Genomic DNA, 18,681 nt, shown 5'->3' with positions numbered 1-18,681 from the left:
ATTTGTTCATCTGTCCCGCTTCAGGTTAAAGTTTTTGGTTGAGGTAGATTTAGATGAAGTTTAAGTCCAATCAAATTGAAACTTAGTAAACTATGATATGATTTCTTTAATTTTAATGCCAAATTAGAGATTTTACCCAATTTTCACAGTCCACTGAACATATTAAATGATTGGATGGGTGTGTAATTGGGACACATTCTTGTTTGTGTGTATTTTACACAGATTTCTGAACACATTTTTTACTAATTTCTTATTCCCAAATGCAAATGCAATTTCTTACTAAAAATATTAAGTACAAGAATCAACAGAAAAACACTAGAAAATAGAAATATTCTGCATGTTTCCAAAAGTTAATTTTGTTGTTATCTTCATTTGCCTGTAAGAAATATATTTTTGTTTTGAAAACAGGATTTATTTTATTGTTATGGCAACAGCTGTATCCTGTTTTTTAATTGTAGTCTTATTGGGACCAAATAAGGCCATAAATTCATGCATGACTTTAATTTTAGTTTTATTGGGGTCAAAGAAGGCTATAAATTCATGCATGACTTTAATTTTAGTTTTATTGTGGTCAAAGAAGGCTATATATGCATGCATGACTTTAATTTTAGTTTTATTGTGGTCAAAGAAGGCTATATATGCATGCATGACTTTAATTTTAGTTTTATTGGGGTCAGAGAAGGCTATATATGCATGCATGACTTTAATTTTAGTTTTATTGTGGTCAAAGAAGGCTATATATGCATGCATGACTTTAATTTTAGTTTTATTGTGGTCAAAGAAGGCTATATATGCATGCATGACTTTAATTTTAGTTTTATTGGGATCAAAGAAGGCCATAAATTCATGCATGACTTTAATTTTAGTTTTATTGGATCAAAGAAGGCTATATATGCATGCATGACTTTAATTTTAGTTTTATTGGGGTCAAAGAAGGCTATATATGCATGCATGGTTTGCATTTTAGTTTTATTGGTGCCGAATAAGTCTATATTAAAATGCATGCATATTGTTAATTTAGAGGTAATCTGCCATTTGAAGTAAAACATACATAATTCAGTCTATTCTTTGCTGATTTATTCGTCTGTACTGATATTGTATTGTCTGTGGTTTTGTATTTCAGTGTCTCTTATTTACTTTGAAAAAGAAGCAAAAATCAATGATTAAATATCAGAGCAATTAAAAACCAAACATATTTTATTTCCCGTATTCTGCTGGGGGATACCGATTTTCTACGATGGTATGTAATGACATGTCACACAATTTCACTTCATTTATTTACGTGGGCTGATTGTTTACCAGAATATTTATTTTAAACTTTTGTTCCAAATCAATTGGAAGCTGAATATCTAAATAACGTAAAATAAGATGAATTATTGTCATATTTTATTTAATAATTGCAGAAGTTTTAGAATTGTAATTTTATACAATGGATTCTGAGTATAGAGAATAGGAGATTGTCAATATTGGTAGTTTATTGTTGTATTTATGGGATATCTGTTTACATTGATAAATGAAATGGTCGTTTTGTTTTATGATTCTTTTATTCAACATTTCAAGCTGGTATGAAATTTTCAAATATTCCATTATGGTTGCTAGGGGGTAGAGAAGGGGAGTTTTTCAGTTATAGAGAGAGTCTTCCATTGTCTACCTTCGGCTGTTTTCTGCTCTTTGGTCAGGTTGTTGTCTCTTTAATGCAGACATATTCCCTATTTCCATTCTCAATTTTATCAATGTTATCCTCCAGTCATTATGTAATGTCCACTGTTTATAGTTATATTACCTTAACTGCTTTTTATGCCCCATTTATGGGCATTATTTTTTCTGGTCTGTGGGTCAGTCCATAGGTTCGGCCATCCATCCCTCTGTGCCGCTTCTGGTTCAAGTTTTTGATCAATGTAGTTTTTGATGAAGTTAATTCCAATCAACTTGTAACTTAGTACACATGTTCCTTATGGTATGATCTTTTTAATTATAGGTTAGACAATACTTGGTTGTGTTTTATGAAGATTTAAGCCCAAGGTGAAACTGAGGGCTTAAATCTTCATAAAACATGACCGAGTATTGTCTGACCAATTAAAGAACATATTCACACTTTCGAGTGACCTTACACAACTATCTTTTCCCATTGTAATATTCAAACCTAAATTAGAGTTCACTTTTTTGTTGAGCCTGCAACTTTTGTTGCAGAAAGCTCGACATAGGGATAGTGATCCGGCGGCTACGGCGGCAGCGGCGGCGGCGGTGTTAGCTCACTTCTTAAAAGCTTTATATTTCAGAAGGTGGAAGACCTGGATGCTTCATACTTTGTATATAGATGCTTCATGTTACAAAGTTTCCGTCAGTCACATGTCCAATGTTCTTGACCTCATTTTCATGGTTCAGTGACCACTTGAAAAAAAAGTTCAAATTTTTTGTAATGTTGAATTCTCTCTTATTATAAGTAATAGGATAACTATATTTGGTATGTGCATACCTTGCAAGGTCCTCATGTCTGTCAGACAGTTTTCACTTGACCTCGACCTCATTTCATGGATTAGTGATCAAGGTTAAGTTTTGGTGGTCAAGTCCATATCTCAGATACTATAAGCAATAGGGCTAGTATATTCGGTGTATGGAAGGACTGTAAGGTGTACATGTCTAGCTGGCAGGTGTCATCTAACCTTGACCTCATTTTCATGGTTCAGTGGTTATAGTTAAATTTTTGTGTTTTGGTCTGTTTTTCTCATACTATATGCAATAGGTCTACTATATCTGTTGTATGGAATGATGGTAAGGTGTACATGTCTAGCGGGCAGATGTCATGTGACCTTGACCTCATTTTCATGATATTTTATGTATGTCAGTTGCGCAGGTTTTATTTGACGGTGACCTCATTTTCACGGTTCATTGCACAGTGTTAAGTTTTTGTGTTTTGGTCTATTTTTCTTAAACTATAAGTAATGGGTCAACTATATATGTTGTATAGAAGCATTGTTAGCTGTACATGTCTGTCTGGCATGGTTCATCTGACCTTGACCTCATTTTCAAGGTTCATTGGTCTTTGTTTAGTTATCTTGGTTAATGTTAAGTTTATGAGACAGTTGTAATAAAACTAAGCTTTATACTTAGTACTATCAACATAATATCAATGATTAGTATAGAAGCGAGACATTTCAGCGTGTGCACTCTTGTATAATGAACTAAATATAAAACATAGGTAATGATCATTTCAATGGATGAAATGAAATAGCACTGACATCATAAGTTTGTGAAGGATAAACTGTTTTTCTTCTGCTTCAGGTAAAATTTAATACTCATATATATAACATATATCTTTAGATTTTTATACGACCCCAATAATTTTTTGGGATTGTATAATGGTATGATGTCGTCGTCTGCGTCGTCGTCGTCCGAAGACATATTGGTTTCCGGATAATAACTTTAGTTTAAGTGAATAGATCTTCATGAAATTTTTTCAGAAGGTTCAATACCACAAAAGGAAGGTTGGGATTGATTTTGGGGATGATGGTCCCAACTGATTAGGAATTAGGGGCCCAAAAGGGGCCCAAAACAAACATTTACTAGTTTCAGGATAATAACTTGTGTAGAAGTATTTCAATTGCTCTAAAATCATACCGCAATGTTTAAAACCACAAGTAGAAGGTTCGGATTCATTTTAGGGGTTATGGGGCCAAAGTTAAATTGTACCACAATGTACCATATAACAAAGGGGAGGCTGGGATTAAGTTTTGGGTTAATTGCCCAAAATATGTAGGAATTAGGGGCCAAAAAAGGGACAAAAAGAAGCATGTTTCTAGTTTCCAAACAATCATGACAATAACTTGTGTTTAAGTGTATGGATTTAACTGAAATTGTACTACAAGGTTCAATACTGCAATGGAAAGCATTGGGATTGAGTTTAAGGGTTATTGCCTCAAGGGGGTTTCAAAAAGTGGGGGTGGGAATTTTTTGTTTACCATTTTTTGAAGGGCTTCCTTTTTTTTCAAAAGTTTTCAAATTTCGAATTTTGAAAAGTTTCAAGAAGAAATCTTCAATTGCACAGTATTGTGCAATAGATTTGTAAGATCTTTGACCACATTAATTTTGTGACAAAAACCTATATTATGTCAAAAATTGGATCACAATCCAAATTCAGACAGAATCAAGCTTGAATATTGTGACCAAATTTGCCCCAACTGTTCAGGGTTCAACCACTGGGGTCGTATAAAGCTGCGCCCTGTGGAGCACCTGGTTTTATTTTAAAAAGCAACACAATTAATGCTATGAAAATCCCCTTTTTGAAACTTGATTTTTTTTATATAAATATAAAACTCTCTGTATCAATATTTGAATTCAGACCATTCGATCAACATTAAATGTTTATTGTGTTTCTCCGAAAACAATCCTTTGCTTTATATATCAGCAGTCTGGCATTGTGTATTTTTGAAAGAAAAAGAAAATAATTCCCTCAAATGTAAGGTATACATGGTATATAAATTCAATAAATATCATTTTATTTATCCTTACCAAGTAAAATAATTTTTTTTGTGTATTCTATATATGTGTTCCATTAGAAAATGTATGAAATTTTGCAAAATTAAAAAAAAAAATATTTTAATCTTTGCTCTTTCATCTTTAAGCAGTAGGCTATTTTCCCAAGGAAAATGCCTTAGGGGATTGAACATTTCGTTAGTGCAACTATTAAGAGTTCTCTTTCATAATTAACTGACAATGAAAAGTCATTCATGTATAGCATTTCATAGTGCATGGAAAACCATGTTCTATGAAAATAAGAGGGCTAAAAACTGACTTTTCAGTGGACGAGAAGGGTTGAGTATGTTCTAATTTTCATGCCAAATAAGAGTTTTTACCCCAATTTCACGGTCCATTGAACATAGAAAATGAAAGTGCGAGTGGGTGTTCATGTTACTTAATTGACACATTCTTGTTTTAATCTAGATCACCTTCAAACTTTCAAATCTTTGCATAAAAAGGGTTAAAGCATGGAAAAAAATGCATACTTGAAAATACAATATACTTAGTAAGAGTAATTTAAAGATGCATTAGTTAGTTTTGTTCTTGTGGTTTAAGGGGTGTTACATTCCAACTCCTTCCTTAGTAAGTCAGCTTTCAAACAGATAAAACAAATGTTAGGCACAGCTTATTTTCCTAGAATAGCATAGTTTACAGGTCTTATTCAATTCTCATTTGAGACGTAGACATTAGTAATGCAATGATGCATTTATTTATTTGAAGGAATATTGATTTTAAGATAAAATAATAATGAAATTTGACTTGGAAAATTCCAGTATATTTATTATACTGGAAAGAAATGTGACATAAATATACATTTCAGGGACATTAAGTTGTGTAGCTAATGTTAGACCAACAGTGAAATGCAGATTTGAAATATGGTAAAGTTGTCTGAAATCAAGAAAAGCAATACAAAACACAACATAGGAAACTAGCAACATAAACTCAACCTACAACAGGAATTGATCTCTGACAGTTGCTCTGGGAGGGTTGGTAGATCCTGCTCCACATGAAATACCAGTCATGTTACTGTGGCGACAAAATGAATTGTTAAGTTATATCAATTGATCTATATTAATGGATGGTAATTGAATCTTAGACTTTCTGGTATCTTATCATAAGACATCACCACAATCTTGGAACAAATAGACGGTGACCTATAGTTGTTAATGTCTGTGTCATTTTGGTCTTTTGTGGATTATGAGTTGTCTCATTGGCAATCATACCACATCTTCTTTTTTATATTTTCTGAAAGATTTTCTATTATTGGTTTTGATTGTATTTGTAAACCAGAGCTTCAACCTATAAAATATCTTACTTTGGTCCATATTTGTAATAGTGTATTATTTCCGTCTAGGTAAGCCAGATGTGATCCATTCTGATAATCAGACATTCAAATTGAATTTCTCAATAACAAAATTTATGATCTACTGAAAAATAAACTGAAAATAAAATATTGATAGCATTGGATTTATGGTCTAAATATATTGTGACAGTCTATGCATGTCATAAACAACATCTGTTACAAGGTTTTTGTAAGTCAACCAAAGTACAAATGACCATTGATATGATAGAGAGAAAAAAATACTTAGTCTAGTGACACGTAAAGTTCACTCATTGGTGGCCAGATATTGGAGCATGCTATTTGTCGGCTATTTAAGCATGCTAGTTATATATAGAGTTATAAATAGCAAATTAATAAATAATGAATACCAGTATGCTTTATTTAGTGTTGGTAAATTATACAAACAAGGACATAAAATTCATCAAGTTCTATTGTGTTGTTAACCGACATAATGTTGTAGGTAATAGATTGTTACAGATTTTTACAGTATTTTTGCAATGTATTGACTAGGATGCAGGACCTTTTTCGGGCATCAGGATCGGGTGTTTTTAAGCTCGTGATTTGGGAATTGATCCTTTCGGGATCTGGGAATATATTTTTCGATTTCGGGATATGAATTTCTTCAAGTTCTGCATCTCTGGATTTCATGTTTTTACGCCCGATTTCGGGATCAGGACCCCTCCGACCACCCCTCAAATTAGCCATAGTTGGTCTAAGTCATTTATACAAGAAGCACTGATGGATTGTCCTAGAAGCATATATACTAATAAGGGTCTATATATAAGCAGTTACATTTATTTCATGTTTTAAGCGGTGTAAATTTTTAATTTAATTTGACTTTTCCCAAAAGATGCATTTTAGCAAAGGAGAATACTTGTGGTATGAGGCCAGAAACACGAAAATAATTGAATTTAACAGAAAGGAAACAAATATCGGACTTTGGAAAAAGGGAGAGGGCTCTTGATACCTTTTATGAAATTTTCCATACATAATATCTTTAACAAAAATAATCCTACAACAGTTCACAAGCTGTATATGCCCGCGATTTCGCGGGTGTGTTCTAGTATATATTGATTCAGTGAATTACACTTTATACTTGAATCATTAACTGAACCTGAGTAAATTTCGGGTTTAGGCTTCGTTAGACATTTATAATTTGTCACATGTTCAGATAGAAATATAAGGCCACAATATATTGTCAGAACATCAATATTCACACTTGAAGCTATGCTATTGAGAATATTACTTCACATTTTAAGATATTTTTAGAATGGCCCTGGTGTGAAATAGGCCCTAAATCTTAATTTAAAATAAAGTTTTGCAAAAAATAATTTGATATTTTGTATGATTAACAGTTGATCAAAACTAGCATTTTGTAGAATTTTCTAAATATGTCACTCTTTTGTGCAATATATATATTCATGCCCAAAATCTATACTACCAATAAATATAATTGGTTATAACATATTTAATTGCATTTTTATTTTGTCATATTCATATCTATCCCAAAACAATGAATTGACAGAAATGAATTACAATGGTTCAGTAACCAGTGCATTACCTAATTATATATCCTTTAAATTGATAAGCTCTGGGAGATGTCTAAGACAAAATCATTTTTAAGAAGTAAAATTTTATCATCTGAAAAGCCTATACTCATAAGATATTTATAAGTTTGAAGATAAGGCTTACAGACTTATATATGAACACTTAAATAACATAATCAATGAAAATAATCTTTGGAAATAATTGCATCAGTTTTTGTCACAGCCTAAATTTTATTTGAAAAATTGAATCATTTAGAAAGAAGAAATGACTTATTTGAACCTAGAGTAGAACCTACTTTTTACACTCAGTTTAAGGAGTGTGCGTGTCTAGTGATTTTGTAAGAATTTCTAATGTTATAATTCAACAGGAAAATGACTTAAGTAATTTAAAATCATAACAAGATGTTGTGACAGTGAGAAAACAATCCAAAAGAAGAAGATCTAATAAATTTCAGATAAATGTACAGCCATCAACAATGAGCACATTCCAGTTAGATAGTCAGCTATGAATGTTTTTGCTTTATTAACGCAGCCCTCTGATCTTTTTGTATAGGCACTTGTTTATTGTTGAAGACTGTATGTTGCCCTCTAATCTTTTTGTATAGGCACCTGTCTAGTGTTTAAGACTGTAAATTGCCCTCTGATATTTTTGTATAGGCACTTGTCTAGTGTTGAAGACTGTAAATTCCCCTCGGATATTTTTGTATAGGCAGTTGTCTAGTGTTGAAGTCTGTTAATTGCCCTCTGATATTTTGTATAGGCACTTGTCTAGTGTTGAAGTCTGTATGTTGCCCTCTGAAATATTTGTATAGGCACTTGTCTAGTGTTGAAGACTGTAAATTGCTCTCTGATTTTTTTGTATAGGCACTTGCCTAGTGTTGAAGTCTGTATGTTGCCCTCTGAAATTTTTGTATAGGCACTTGTCTATAGTGTTGAAGTCTGTATGTTGCCCTCTCATATTTTTGTATAGGCACTTGTCTAGTGTTGAAGTCTGTATGTTGCCCTCTGATATTTTTGTATAGGCACTTGTCTAGTGTTGAAGTCTGTATGTTGCCCTCTGAAATATTTGTATAGGCACTTGTCTAGTGTTGAAGACTGTAAATTGCTCTCTGATATTTTTGTATAGGCACTTGCCTAGTGTTGAAGTCTGTATATTGCTCTCTGAAATTTTTGTATAGGCACTTGTCTATAGTGTTGAAGTCTGTATGTTGCCCTCTCATATTTTTGTATAGGCACTTGTCTCGTGTTGAAGACTGCATGTTGCCCTCTGATCTTTTTATATAGGCACTTGTCTAGTGTTGAAGACTGCATGTTGCCCTCTGATCTTTTTGTATACTCATTTGTCTAGTGTTTAAGACTGTAAATTGCCCTTTGATATTTTTGTATAGGCACTTGTCTAGTTTTAAAGACATGTATGTTGCCTTCTGGTCCCTCTGTATTAGGCACCTGTCTAGTGTTGAAGACTGTATATTGCCCTCCGATATTGCATACTTAATGACTGAGTGTGAGTGGAATAGTAAGTTAATTTCCCCCGAGATGCAACTATTGTCCTGAGGCATAGTCAAGGGTAAAATCAACTATCCCAATATATAAAGCAGAAACCCAACAATAACGTTTACTTTGTAAATATATTCTGAACTATGTTTTGCACTGACTTCCACCTTAGATACAATAGGTAATAAGCGACGTCAGTACCACCTGCAGTATAATTTCCAAAATCATCCAATCCCATAGCTGCATTGGAAATTCTGCGAAATATAATGACGCTTGCGGTCAAGTAGTTTCTGCAAGGTCCAATAGTTGGAAACTATTGACTGGTCCAATAGTTCAACGCTTGTAATTTGAAAAAAATGTCAAAATATTGTGTACTTTTGATATAGAATATGATAACTGAGGTATAATAATTTTGTATAGGCATTTGTCTAGTGTTGACGACTGTATGTTGCCCTCTGATATTTTTGTATAAGATCCTTACTAGTTTCCTTCTGACCTTTATGGGATTTTTTTGTTAAATGCTGGCAGCTAGAAATACAAATTAAGATAAAAGAACAAAAATATGTTTTGCTGCTTTGATAGGTCAACAGTATTGAGTTTACCATGATTATCTTTTTCTTTCTCAAAGCATGAATATTAATTAGTCTGCAGTGTTTTGTTTCAAAAACTAATTCAATAGTATCAACAATAATCACAAACCAAAACTATACTTTTTGGTAAATTTATATAATTTCGCTTCCTTTTGGTCATATTTATTTACCGGTATATGAGATTGTATTCGTATCCTTTTAACCGGGGACAGTAGGTGCAAACTGAGGCTAGTATTATGTTGATGAACGGCTAGCATGTGAATAGTGGTTACTTATTTTGTGTTATTGTGCACTCTACAGTTTCAACCCAGCTACCTGAAACTTCACAGAAAGATTGCACACATGTTGAAGTTGTGTCACATGCAAATAAGGAATAGTTAAAGAAATTTTCCTTGTATTTTTTTCAATATAATTTATAAAAGACATTAGCAATTTTGTGTAAATATGTTCCTTTGAAAAAAAAATGCTTTATGATATAATAGTTTTTAATTGATCATACAAATAAAAAATCAGAAAAATTCATTCACCTTAAAAGATGTAACATGCTGTTGCAAGGTTTACATTATGCATTATTCATTGAACAAGTTCAAACTTTCCTAACTGAATGAATTCTTTTTTGTCTGACATGGTTTTTTTCATTATTAATTTTATTGTAAAGGAACAGTTTTACTCCTGTTGCTACAATTTCACATTATTCATATTAAAATACATTCCAATGTTTCTAAATATAGTTCTTTTTTAATGCCTGTTCATCTGTACACTATAATGTTTTCCCTCCTTTTTTATGAGAACCACAGAACAGAAAGAAATTAAAATGGTAGAACATAATTTATAAGGTCATTTCCAAGTTGAGGACTTTTTTTTAGGACCTGATGAAGTGAAATAAAAATAATCTTGCATGAAAGTACTTTAACAAATAGAGAACATTGAACCAATTTTCATTGAAGGTCTTAAACAAGTATTATTAATTGTTGCCAACTAGAAATTCAAAATGGCCGTTGGTGGTTACAGATTAGTAAGAATTCATGAACAAAATTAATGAGGAATTTGATTTTGACTTATTTCAAGAACAGATATGACACAAGTAATAGCTTTTCAAAAAAAGGCTAGCCGTCTCTTAGCTGATGAAAATGGAAAGTGTTCTCGCTTTGTAGATTAATTCATTCAGAAATAGCCTTGCATTATATCAATCAACAAATTTTACCACACACTTGAGGTCACACGTTATGAAGTAGTATATCGTTTAACGTTGTGTGTGTTTACGAAACTCCAGAAGATTCGGCTATGTATAGATGAAAGTAACCTGTGTACCAATATCATGAATATGCATGATTAATGACCAGGCAAAATCTAATTGCTAAAATAGAGAGGACAAAGTCGTTCAATTCTAAATAACGTCTCCTAGGAGACGTTTAAATGAAAACAAAGCATGAAGGAATCTTCTTTGAGGATATATTTAGGTGTAATACCACCAAATCATAGTACACATCTGGTTGCATATGGAAAAAAAATAATTCCCTGAATTTGACATTTGTATGAAATTACTTAATCCCACATGTCATTTCAAGGCAGGACAAAAATTCTGAGTTCAAAACCTATATCTTGGGTGTTTTAAAGTAACATTATTTTATATTTGGTTTTTGTATAGAATAGTTTTGAGGTTTGATGGTTACTAAAGCTTGTACACAGGGAATTTTGATTGGTTAACTTTTTAGTGATGGTTATTTTCTTAAATGCAATTAAATGTTATGTGATAGTTTGAATTTAGTATTGGACAAGATAAACTTTTATCATGCCAAGTATTCCTTTATTTGAAACAAAGGTAAATTCTGCAAAATTTTTTGAAAAGTGCAAATTTAACAAAGATTAAGATGGGAAAATCAATGACCTACATTATTATTTACTAATTAGTAGAAATATGAAAGAAATTTTGTGTTAATAAGATATTATTGCTATCATAGTAATCCCTGTGGGCAGTGTGAATCCTTATTTGGTCAGATTTTACAGAATATAAATGTCTGATTATTTTTCTTTTGTATTTTGCAGACGCTGAAGCCATTAGAGTTTGATTCCCGTATTTTCTGTCTGTGATGACAACAGTAACACGATCTGTCATCAAATGAAACAGTTTTCGGAATAGATTTCTGACAATCAGAAGAGGCAAATAATGTTATTTTGTTATCAATATGAACAAATTTCTCTTCATTTCATTGCAATAATGGCACTACTATAAATTATCTGCACTCAATTTTCAATGGATTGAATTAGACTAGGATTGAAATAAATCATGGAATATTATATTGGAACTAAACTTGATGTAACAATTATACTTGTACTGAATGTGTAGTAGACAGATTTCACAGTGTAGAATATTATTGTCATTTGATTGGAACAGTACTGCTAATGCGTTAGTAAAGAAACTATATTGTGTGTAAGTTGAAAGATTAACATTTTAAACACAGAAATTTTTATCTGTGCAAAATCAAGAGAGATCTTTATTTATAATTGATAAATTTATTTATTTTAAGAAGACAGTTTTATTTATTTAAGCAGATTGTCTAATATGATTAAAAGATCCATCCTCATATGCATGCAATTATATATTTTGAAATGGTTATCTCAGAATATACTATTTGTAAGAAAAAATATTATGATGATAAAAAAAAACACCCAAAAAACAAATGTAAATAGAATATCATGTATGTCAAATACAAAATTATGACAATACACAAAAAAAAGTGAAAGTCATATGTTGAAATTGTTGTCTGGGGATATGCTAATTATGTAAGATACAATATTTTGATAATACAAAAAAAGAATGCATATTTTGAAATGGTTGTCTGGAATAACATGCATGTAAGATACAAGATAATGATAATACACAAAAAAATGTCATATTTTGAAATGGTTGTCAAGGAATGTCATGTATATATGTGAGATACAATATGAAGCTAAGAACAATATAAAAAGATTAGGCATCACATATATTACTAATTACTATATTGTACTAACTTTCTGTATATATCTTTCTAGAGGTCTATAGAGGACATTTTTACCAGCTGGTATTTGATTGATAGCCTGTCATTATCAGAGAGGAAACACACTAAAGATAATCACTGAAAAGTGAAAGAAACACTAAATATTTTGAAACTGGAAGCCTGTATTGAGAAATGTTGATTACAATAATAGAAGCACAATACTATGATAATGTGATTAACTTAATCAGCTGATCAATTACAGCATGTCGATTACAATGGGAACTAACAGTTCTCCTAGTCGCCTGTGTAACAAATCACAGAATATAGAACTAGAGCAATTAGCATCAGGTCGGGATAAAAATACATGTGATTCTGAGAGAGGTACGGCAGATACTGAGGCAGATTCTCCATTATTGGATAAAGAGACCTCGTACTCTAATCAGGAAAAATGGGACAAGGAAATGCAGTATGAACCACGTCAATCTGGAGACAACACTGCAGGTCAGGAGGGGTCAAACTCTGCATGGATGCAATTTAAACCAGTGATGACACAAATGAACAAAGTGATTCAAGAAAAGTATAGATATAAACCTAAACCTGTGGCAAAGTTATCGTTACAAAATAAAGTGTATAACTTTCTAGAGAGGCCTACTGGATGGAAATGTTTTATATATCACTTTACTGTGTAAGTATCTATTTACTCATCTAACTTAATGAAAAGTGACAGTAGCCCAAACAAAAAAGGGGTTGAGTAATGACATCTAGAAATACCATACTTTTTTAACAGTATTTTTTTATTATGCAACAACTACAAAATGTAGGAAAATGTAAGTTTGTGTCAAATTTTTATGATAAGCTTTGGGAAATGGTATTCAATTATAAACTTTTACAGCAATTACACATTGGGATGTTTTGAGAAGGGAAAATAAACCAAAATGATCCTATATTTTCCATAACATTGCATAGGCTAACCCCTCTTAATTTCCTGGTTGATCATTAAACTTCCCACTGTAAAATTGTATCAGTACAGGAAACAATGTCTAGAACAAATCTCACAAAACAATCAAACTTACAGAAAAATGGAACCGTATGTTATTTCTGTTTACTTTATTTGTTGGACGATAAAACTCTGTCAGTCGCCTGTTGACAGAGAATTGGTGTATTTACCCTAAAGTATGACACCTTTATATTAGATTCTTATTTCTATACATGGTGATATTCCAACAGTTGATTTCCATAGGGATGGAGCCATTTATCCATATCTTTGATCCTTTATTTGTCAAGCTCTCACAATAAAAGTCATCAGTGTATTTTGTTGTTTTATTTGATAAGCTCCCACAACTACAATTAAAGATTTGCAGATTCATAATTGAGTTTGGACTAAATATTATGGCTGATTTTTGTATCATTTTATGTTCCTTCAACCAATTATAGTATGAGGCAGGTGCTCCCTATGAAAAGAGACAAATAAGGAAGTTTATGTGGTATTGGTTCATTGTTGATATTTACTTTACATGGCCTTGCAACTGTAGATCAGAGAGGAAAATTTTCAAGATAGTATGGCGTCCAAAGTCCACTTTTGAAAAAGTCAATTTAGGAGTAATCAAATAAATTGCATAAACATCTTTAGATAAATCTTAACATTTTCTTCAAATTCTATCATTTGTTGTCTAATTAGAAAGGACTTTATAATATTTAGAATAACTACAAAGAAAAAAAAATCATCTCTTTAGCTGTTCCTATTAAACTCCTGCTAGATGCTGTTTTGAATAAATGTTGCAATGATTTGTATTTTGTGAAATATTTCTTAATATCCCTTCTTTTCGATGAAAGTGTTTGTCATTAATAAAGACTGCTTTCAGAGAAATTGGTTATTGTGAAATAATATGGTAGATTTACACATACATGTACTTAGGAGAACCAAGTTAAAGATTGGGTTTAATGAATGTTATTGTTTAGCGGTTCATATATATTTAAAGAAATGATAAAATCAAATTCATAGTTTACCAAATGTTTAAATAAGTAATTTACACATTTTAAATAATTAGATGTCAGCATTATCATGATAATAAGGATCAAGTTTCAAGCACATGCTTTTCTCAATTAATTTTAAGGTACATACTTGAGAAAGTTATTTATAAAATGTACAAGCGATTAACAAAATAGTACTTAATCTATTTTTAAGTTGCAGACCAGAAATTAGTTTTTGATTATGTGATTAGTCATTGAATATTTGCACATTCTCCCGTTTCATTTGCAAAGAAGTGTTTTAAAAGATTATGGATAATTTTTATTTGTTTATAATCTTGTGGGTGAATAATCTCAGACCTGTGCTATTTTCAGATATAACAGTTCATTTAAAACACCTGGGTTTGTGGTCTTCCTTGTTGTCAGCAAGAAATGGTTCTACAACTGTAATAAAATAAAATCTGTTTAAATAATTTTCAATTAAACTTGGCAGAAAAATAGAAAAAAATGCAATTAAAAAATTATCAGTGCTCTTGAGAAGTGAAGTTGCAAGTGCATGGTAAGCGATGCAGATTATACGTCTAGTTCACTGTGCAAAGCTAATGTTTATCTTCAAGGTACAGGCCTATATTAACAGTCAAGATCAGTGCAGTACATGTACCATTTAGGTTGTACTATTTTCACCTACAACTATTTGGTCTCCGGTGGATAGTTTTATATAGAGGTCTCATTGACAATTTCACTAAATGTTCTGAATTTTATGTGTAGTTATGTTCCAAGAAGAATATGTGGAAAGATTATTCTTGCTTAGAGCTTCAAGATAATTAGGAAAACAGAAAGTAAATTAAACATAAATTGTTTGAATTCATTGTAAATATTGGATTTGACTGAGAGATTTGTTTACTGATATTTAAGCCAGTTAATAGATTTTTCTGTTGTATAAATATACACAAATAACTTGCTATTTACTTTTTTTAATTGTCATCTTATCGTTCAGTTAAGTAAAAACAAACAATTCACCTGATTTGGCCTTTGTCATCTAAAATTAGTAAAAGAGATCCTAAGATTCCAGCACATTGAGGATGTGTTTCTAATAAACTTCTACACAGCTGCCTCTGGTACCTAAGCATGTTTACGTTTATCATACAAAATCTACCATTGTCCATGTCTAATTATAATTCTGGTGGGCAGAGCATGGGGCAGATTATGATTAAACACTTGATTGACCTTGATTCAACTTTGGATTTACAGGTTTTAACCTTGATTCAACTTTGGATTTACGGGTTTTAACCTTGATTCAACTTTGGATTTACGGGTTTTGACCTTGATTCCACTTACTTCCTACACTATTTTAGGTTAGCTGAAATTCACATATCAATTAACCTTGCAGTTTGAAAGTGTTTTTGTTCTGTTTTAATAACCATGCATTGAACCAAACTACATTGTCTTTGTCCTTTTAACAATACACCTTATCGCTATTCCCGGCTGACCCGTCCGCTTGAACTTTTGACGTCAACAACAATCACTTTTCCATTGTGGCGTCAGACATTTTGTTTTATGACGTCAAAATTTTACGGGAACCTGTGTGATTTCCAGCAATGGCGGACAAATAGCGATAAGGTGTATGCTGGCTGGTCACTATAGTGGTTCTATGGGTTTTATTGTAAGTGCTGATAATTAAAATAAATTTTAGAATACTTTTTTAAGTCAATTATTAATTATTCATATCAAACAGTCCAGTAATTTATTTTTTAATTTTGCTTCAAATGTTTATAAAATTTAGTGTATTCCTCATCATCTTTGTTCAAATCATTCACAACTTGTGCAGATGGTCAAAGTTAGAGCTTGACATATAATGTAGAGGCAGCTGTTTTATACTTTGTCAAAGAAAACCTAATAGATTTGAAATCTTTTCTTATTTTTATTGTTGGCTCTTAGCTATCTTATTGATGCAAATTTTTTTTAGCATATTTGAAACACCTTTTGGCTTAACTAAGTAAAGAAGACCAGTAACTCTCTTCCAATTTTTTAGAATTATTGTAAGTTATATTGAAATATTTATAAATTAAGTGTATTTTTACTATATAATTTGTTTTGTAAAATAAAGCGACAGGTGTACATAGATCCCAGCTTGAATCCTTAAGTTATTTTTAGATTGTTATTTGGACGAACTATAATCCATGTTTAAAAACTTAATTAACTCTGCATTTGATGTGACTATTATGTTAGAGAATATTGTTCCATTATTAAAATTACATGATCATACGATATTTTGTTTATATTCTATTGATCAAATGTAGAAATGTGTTTATAGAATTTTGGAGAGCTGTCAATTAAATAAATAATATATCCACATTTGTCAAACAATATCAAATTTCAATATTAGATGTAAATGTATAAGCTTCTCTAAATTGTGTCAATAACTTGGTTATTACATGATAAAATTGTTTTGTTGATTCAAATATATAACATTGATAAATAAATAAAGTTCATCCTCTTTAAAAACTATGGACGTATAACACATCAGTAAAGTTCTAATAACTGACTCAAGGCCTAATAATTTCAGCATAAAATACTGTATTGTAACTCACAATTAGGAGATAACTGCTTTGGTTTTTAAGCTCTAACTGCATCAACTGATGATTTGATAGTCACATCAAGTTTACTGGCGATGCATTAAATATAAGGGGAGACAGTAAACTGGTTTTTGCTTCAAATACAATATTGTTATCTCGAATCTAATGAAACTTACGGAAAACAACTTCAAATCATACATTTAAAATCTGTCAAACGTCGTCTGTGCTTGCACAAACATTTTCATAGCCTCAATTATGAATTGATGCCATGAAATAAGTGACGTTGTCCAATCAAAATGAATGTAACAAAAAATTTTGCATTAGAATGCATAATTTGTGTAATGTTCCAGCATTAAATACTGCCATTTATACTCACAAGGCCTAATACATGTAAATGGTCAGCATGATAACTGCCATTGTAATTTACAGTATAAGTTATATGGTTTGCTACTGACCCCCTACGGATCCATGGAGGGTTAGTAAAATCCATAGGGGATGAGGACATAGGCCGAATCCCCTATGGATTTTATTCACCCTCTATGGATCCGTAGGGGGTCAGTAGTTAACCGTATAAAGAATCTAAACTTTTTCTGCTGCGTTTTGTTGAAAAATAAATAATGAAACACAACAACATTAATAGTTGACGTCACCATTTTAACACGTCATGAACCCCCTATTTTTACTCACCCCCTACGGTTTCATAAGGGGTCACCAGGTGACAAGTGTTAAACCAATCACAACCTGATAATTTACCCGCGGTGTGATAAGTATAAAAAAGAAGATGTGGTATGAATGCCAATGAGACAACTATCCACAAAAGACCAAAAAAGGCCCCGATAAGACAATGTAAAACAATTCAAACGAGAAAACTAACGGGCTTATTTATGTAAAAAAATGAACGAAAAACAAATATGTAACACATAAACAAAGGACAACCACTGAATTACAGGCTAGTCCAGCATGAACTTCTGCCATCATAGCTCACTACACTTTATAATTAAGCATAAACTACTGCCCTTGTTACTCATCTTAGGCCCAATGGTCAAGCATGAAATACTGGCATTATAACTCACAAGGCCTTATCATTAGACTAATGGTCCAGCATCAACTACTGCCATTGTAACTCGCCATGCCAAATGTTCTAGATCTAGAAATAACAACTGGTCTTATAACTCACCAGGCCATTCATTAGAAGGCGGTACCCGGTACTTTTACCCTCCTATGCTATTTACAAGTACCGCCTAAATGTAGGAATTTTTATATAAGATATTCATGGAATAATTAGAAAAGTACCACCTAGAAACGTGGAAAGTACCAGTCAACATGAAAGATAATGAAACCCCTGACTCACCCAGTCTAATGGCCCAGCATGAACTTCTGCTATTGTAAATCTGTTACCCTAAAGGTCCAGCATGAACATAATTGCTGTTATAACTCACCAAGCATAATGAATGTAATGGTTCATCAAGAACAATTGCTGTAATGACTCGCAGGGCCCAATGATCCAGCATGAGATATTTGCATTTAACTAGGCATATAGGTCAAGCATTAACAACTGCCTTTAAAGCGTACTAAGAATACTTAAGATAATGTCTGGAAGTTTCCATAAACTAAACTTTAAAAGATGATAGGAACTGGAAACTGACAATCCAAGGGCTAAAATAGAAA

The 18,681-nt window shown here is 31.9% G+C and overlaps 1 protein-coding gene across 2 annotated transcripts in view; it reads left to right on the top strand.

Moving 5' to 3' along the window:
• Window positions 1-18,681, top strand: part of LOC139493536 (potassium voltage-gated channel subfamily KQT member 1-like) — a 99,183-nt gene that overhangs the window by 39,064 nt on the left and 41,438 nt on the right. For both annotated transcript variants that reach the window (XM_071282026.1, XM_071282027.1), the window contains 2 exons: window positions 11,538-11,922; window positions 12,525-13,154. In XM_071282026.1, the coding sequence (XP_071138127.1) occupies window positions 12,733-13,154 (422 nt within the window). In that variant the 5' untranslated portion in view covers window positions 11,538-11,922; window positions 12,525-12,732. The remainder of the gene's footprint in view (window positions 1-11,537; window positions 11,923-12,524; window positions 13,155-18,681) is intronic.

This window comes from Mytilus edulis, chromosome 10, assembly GCF_963676685.1.
Source record: "Mytilus edulis chromosome 10, xbMytEdul2.2, whole genome shotgun sequence".
NCBI lineage: Eukaryota > Metazoa > Mollusca > Bivalvia > Mytilida > Mytilidae > Mytilus > Mytilus edulis.
This window is presented reverse-complemented; position numbering and strand designations above follow the sequence as displayed.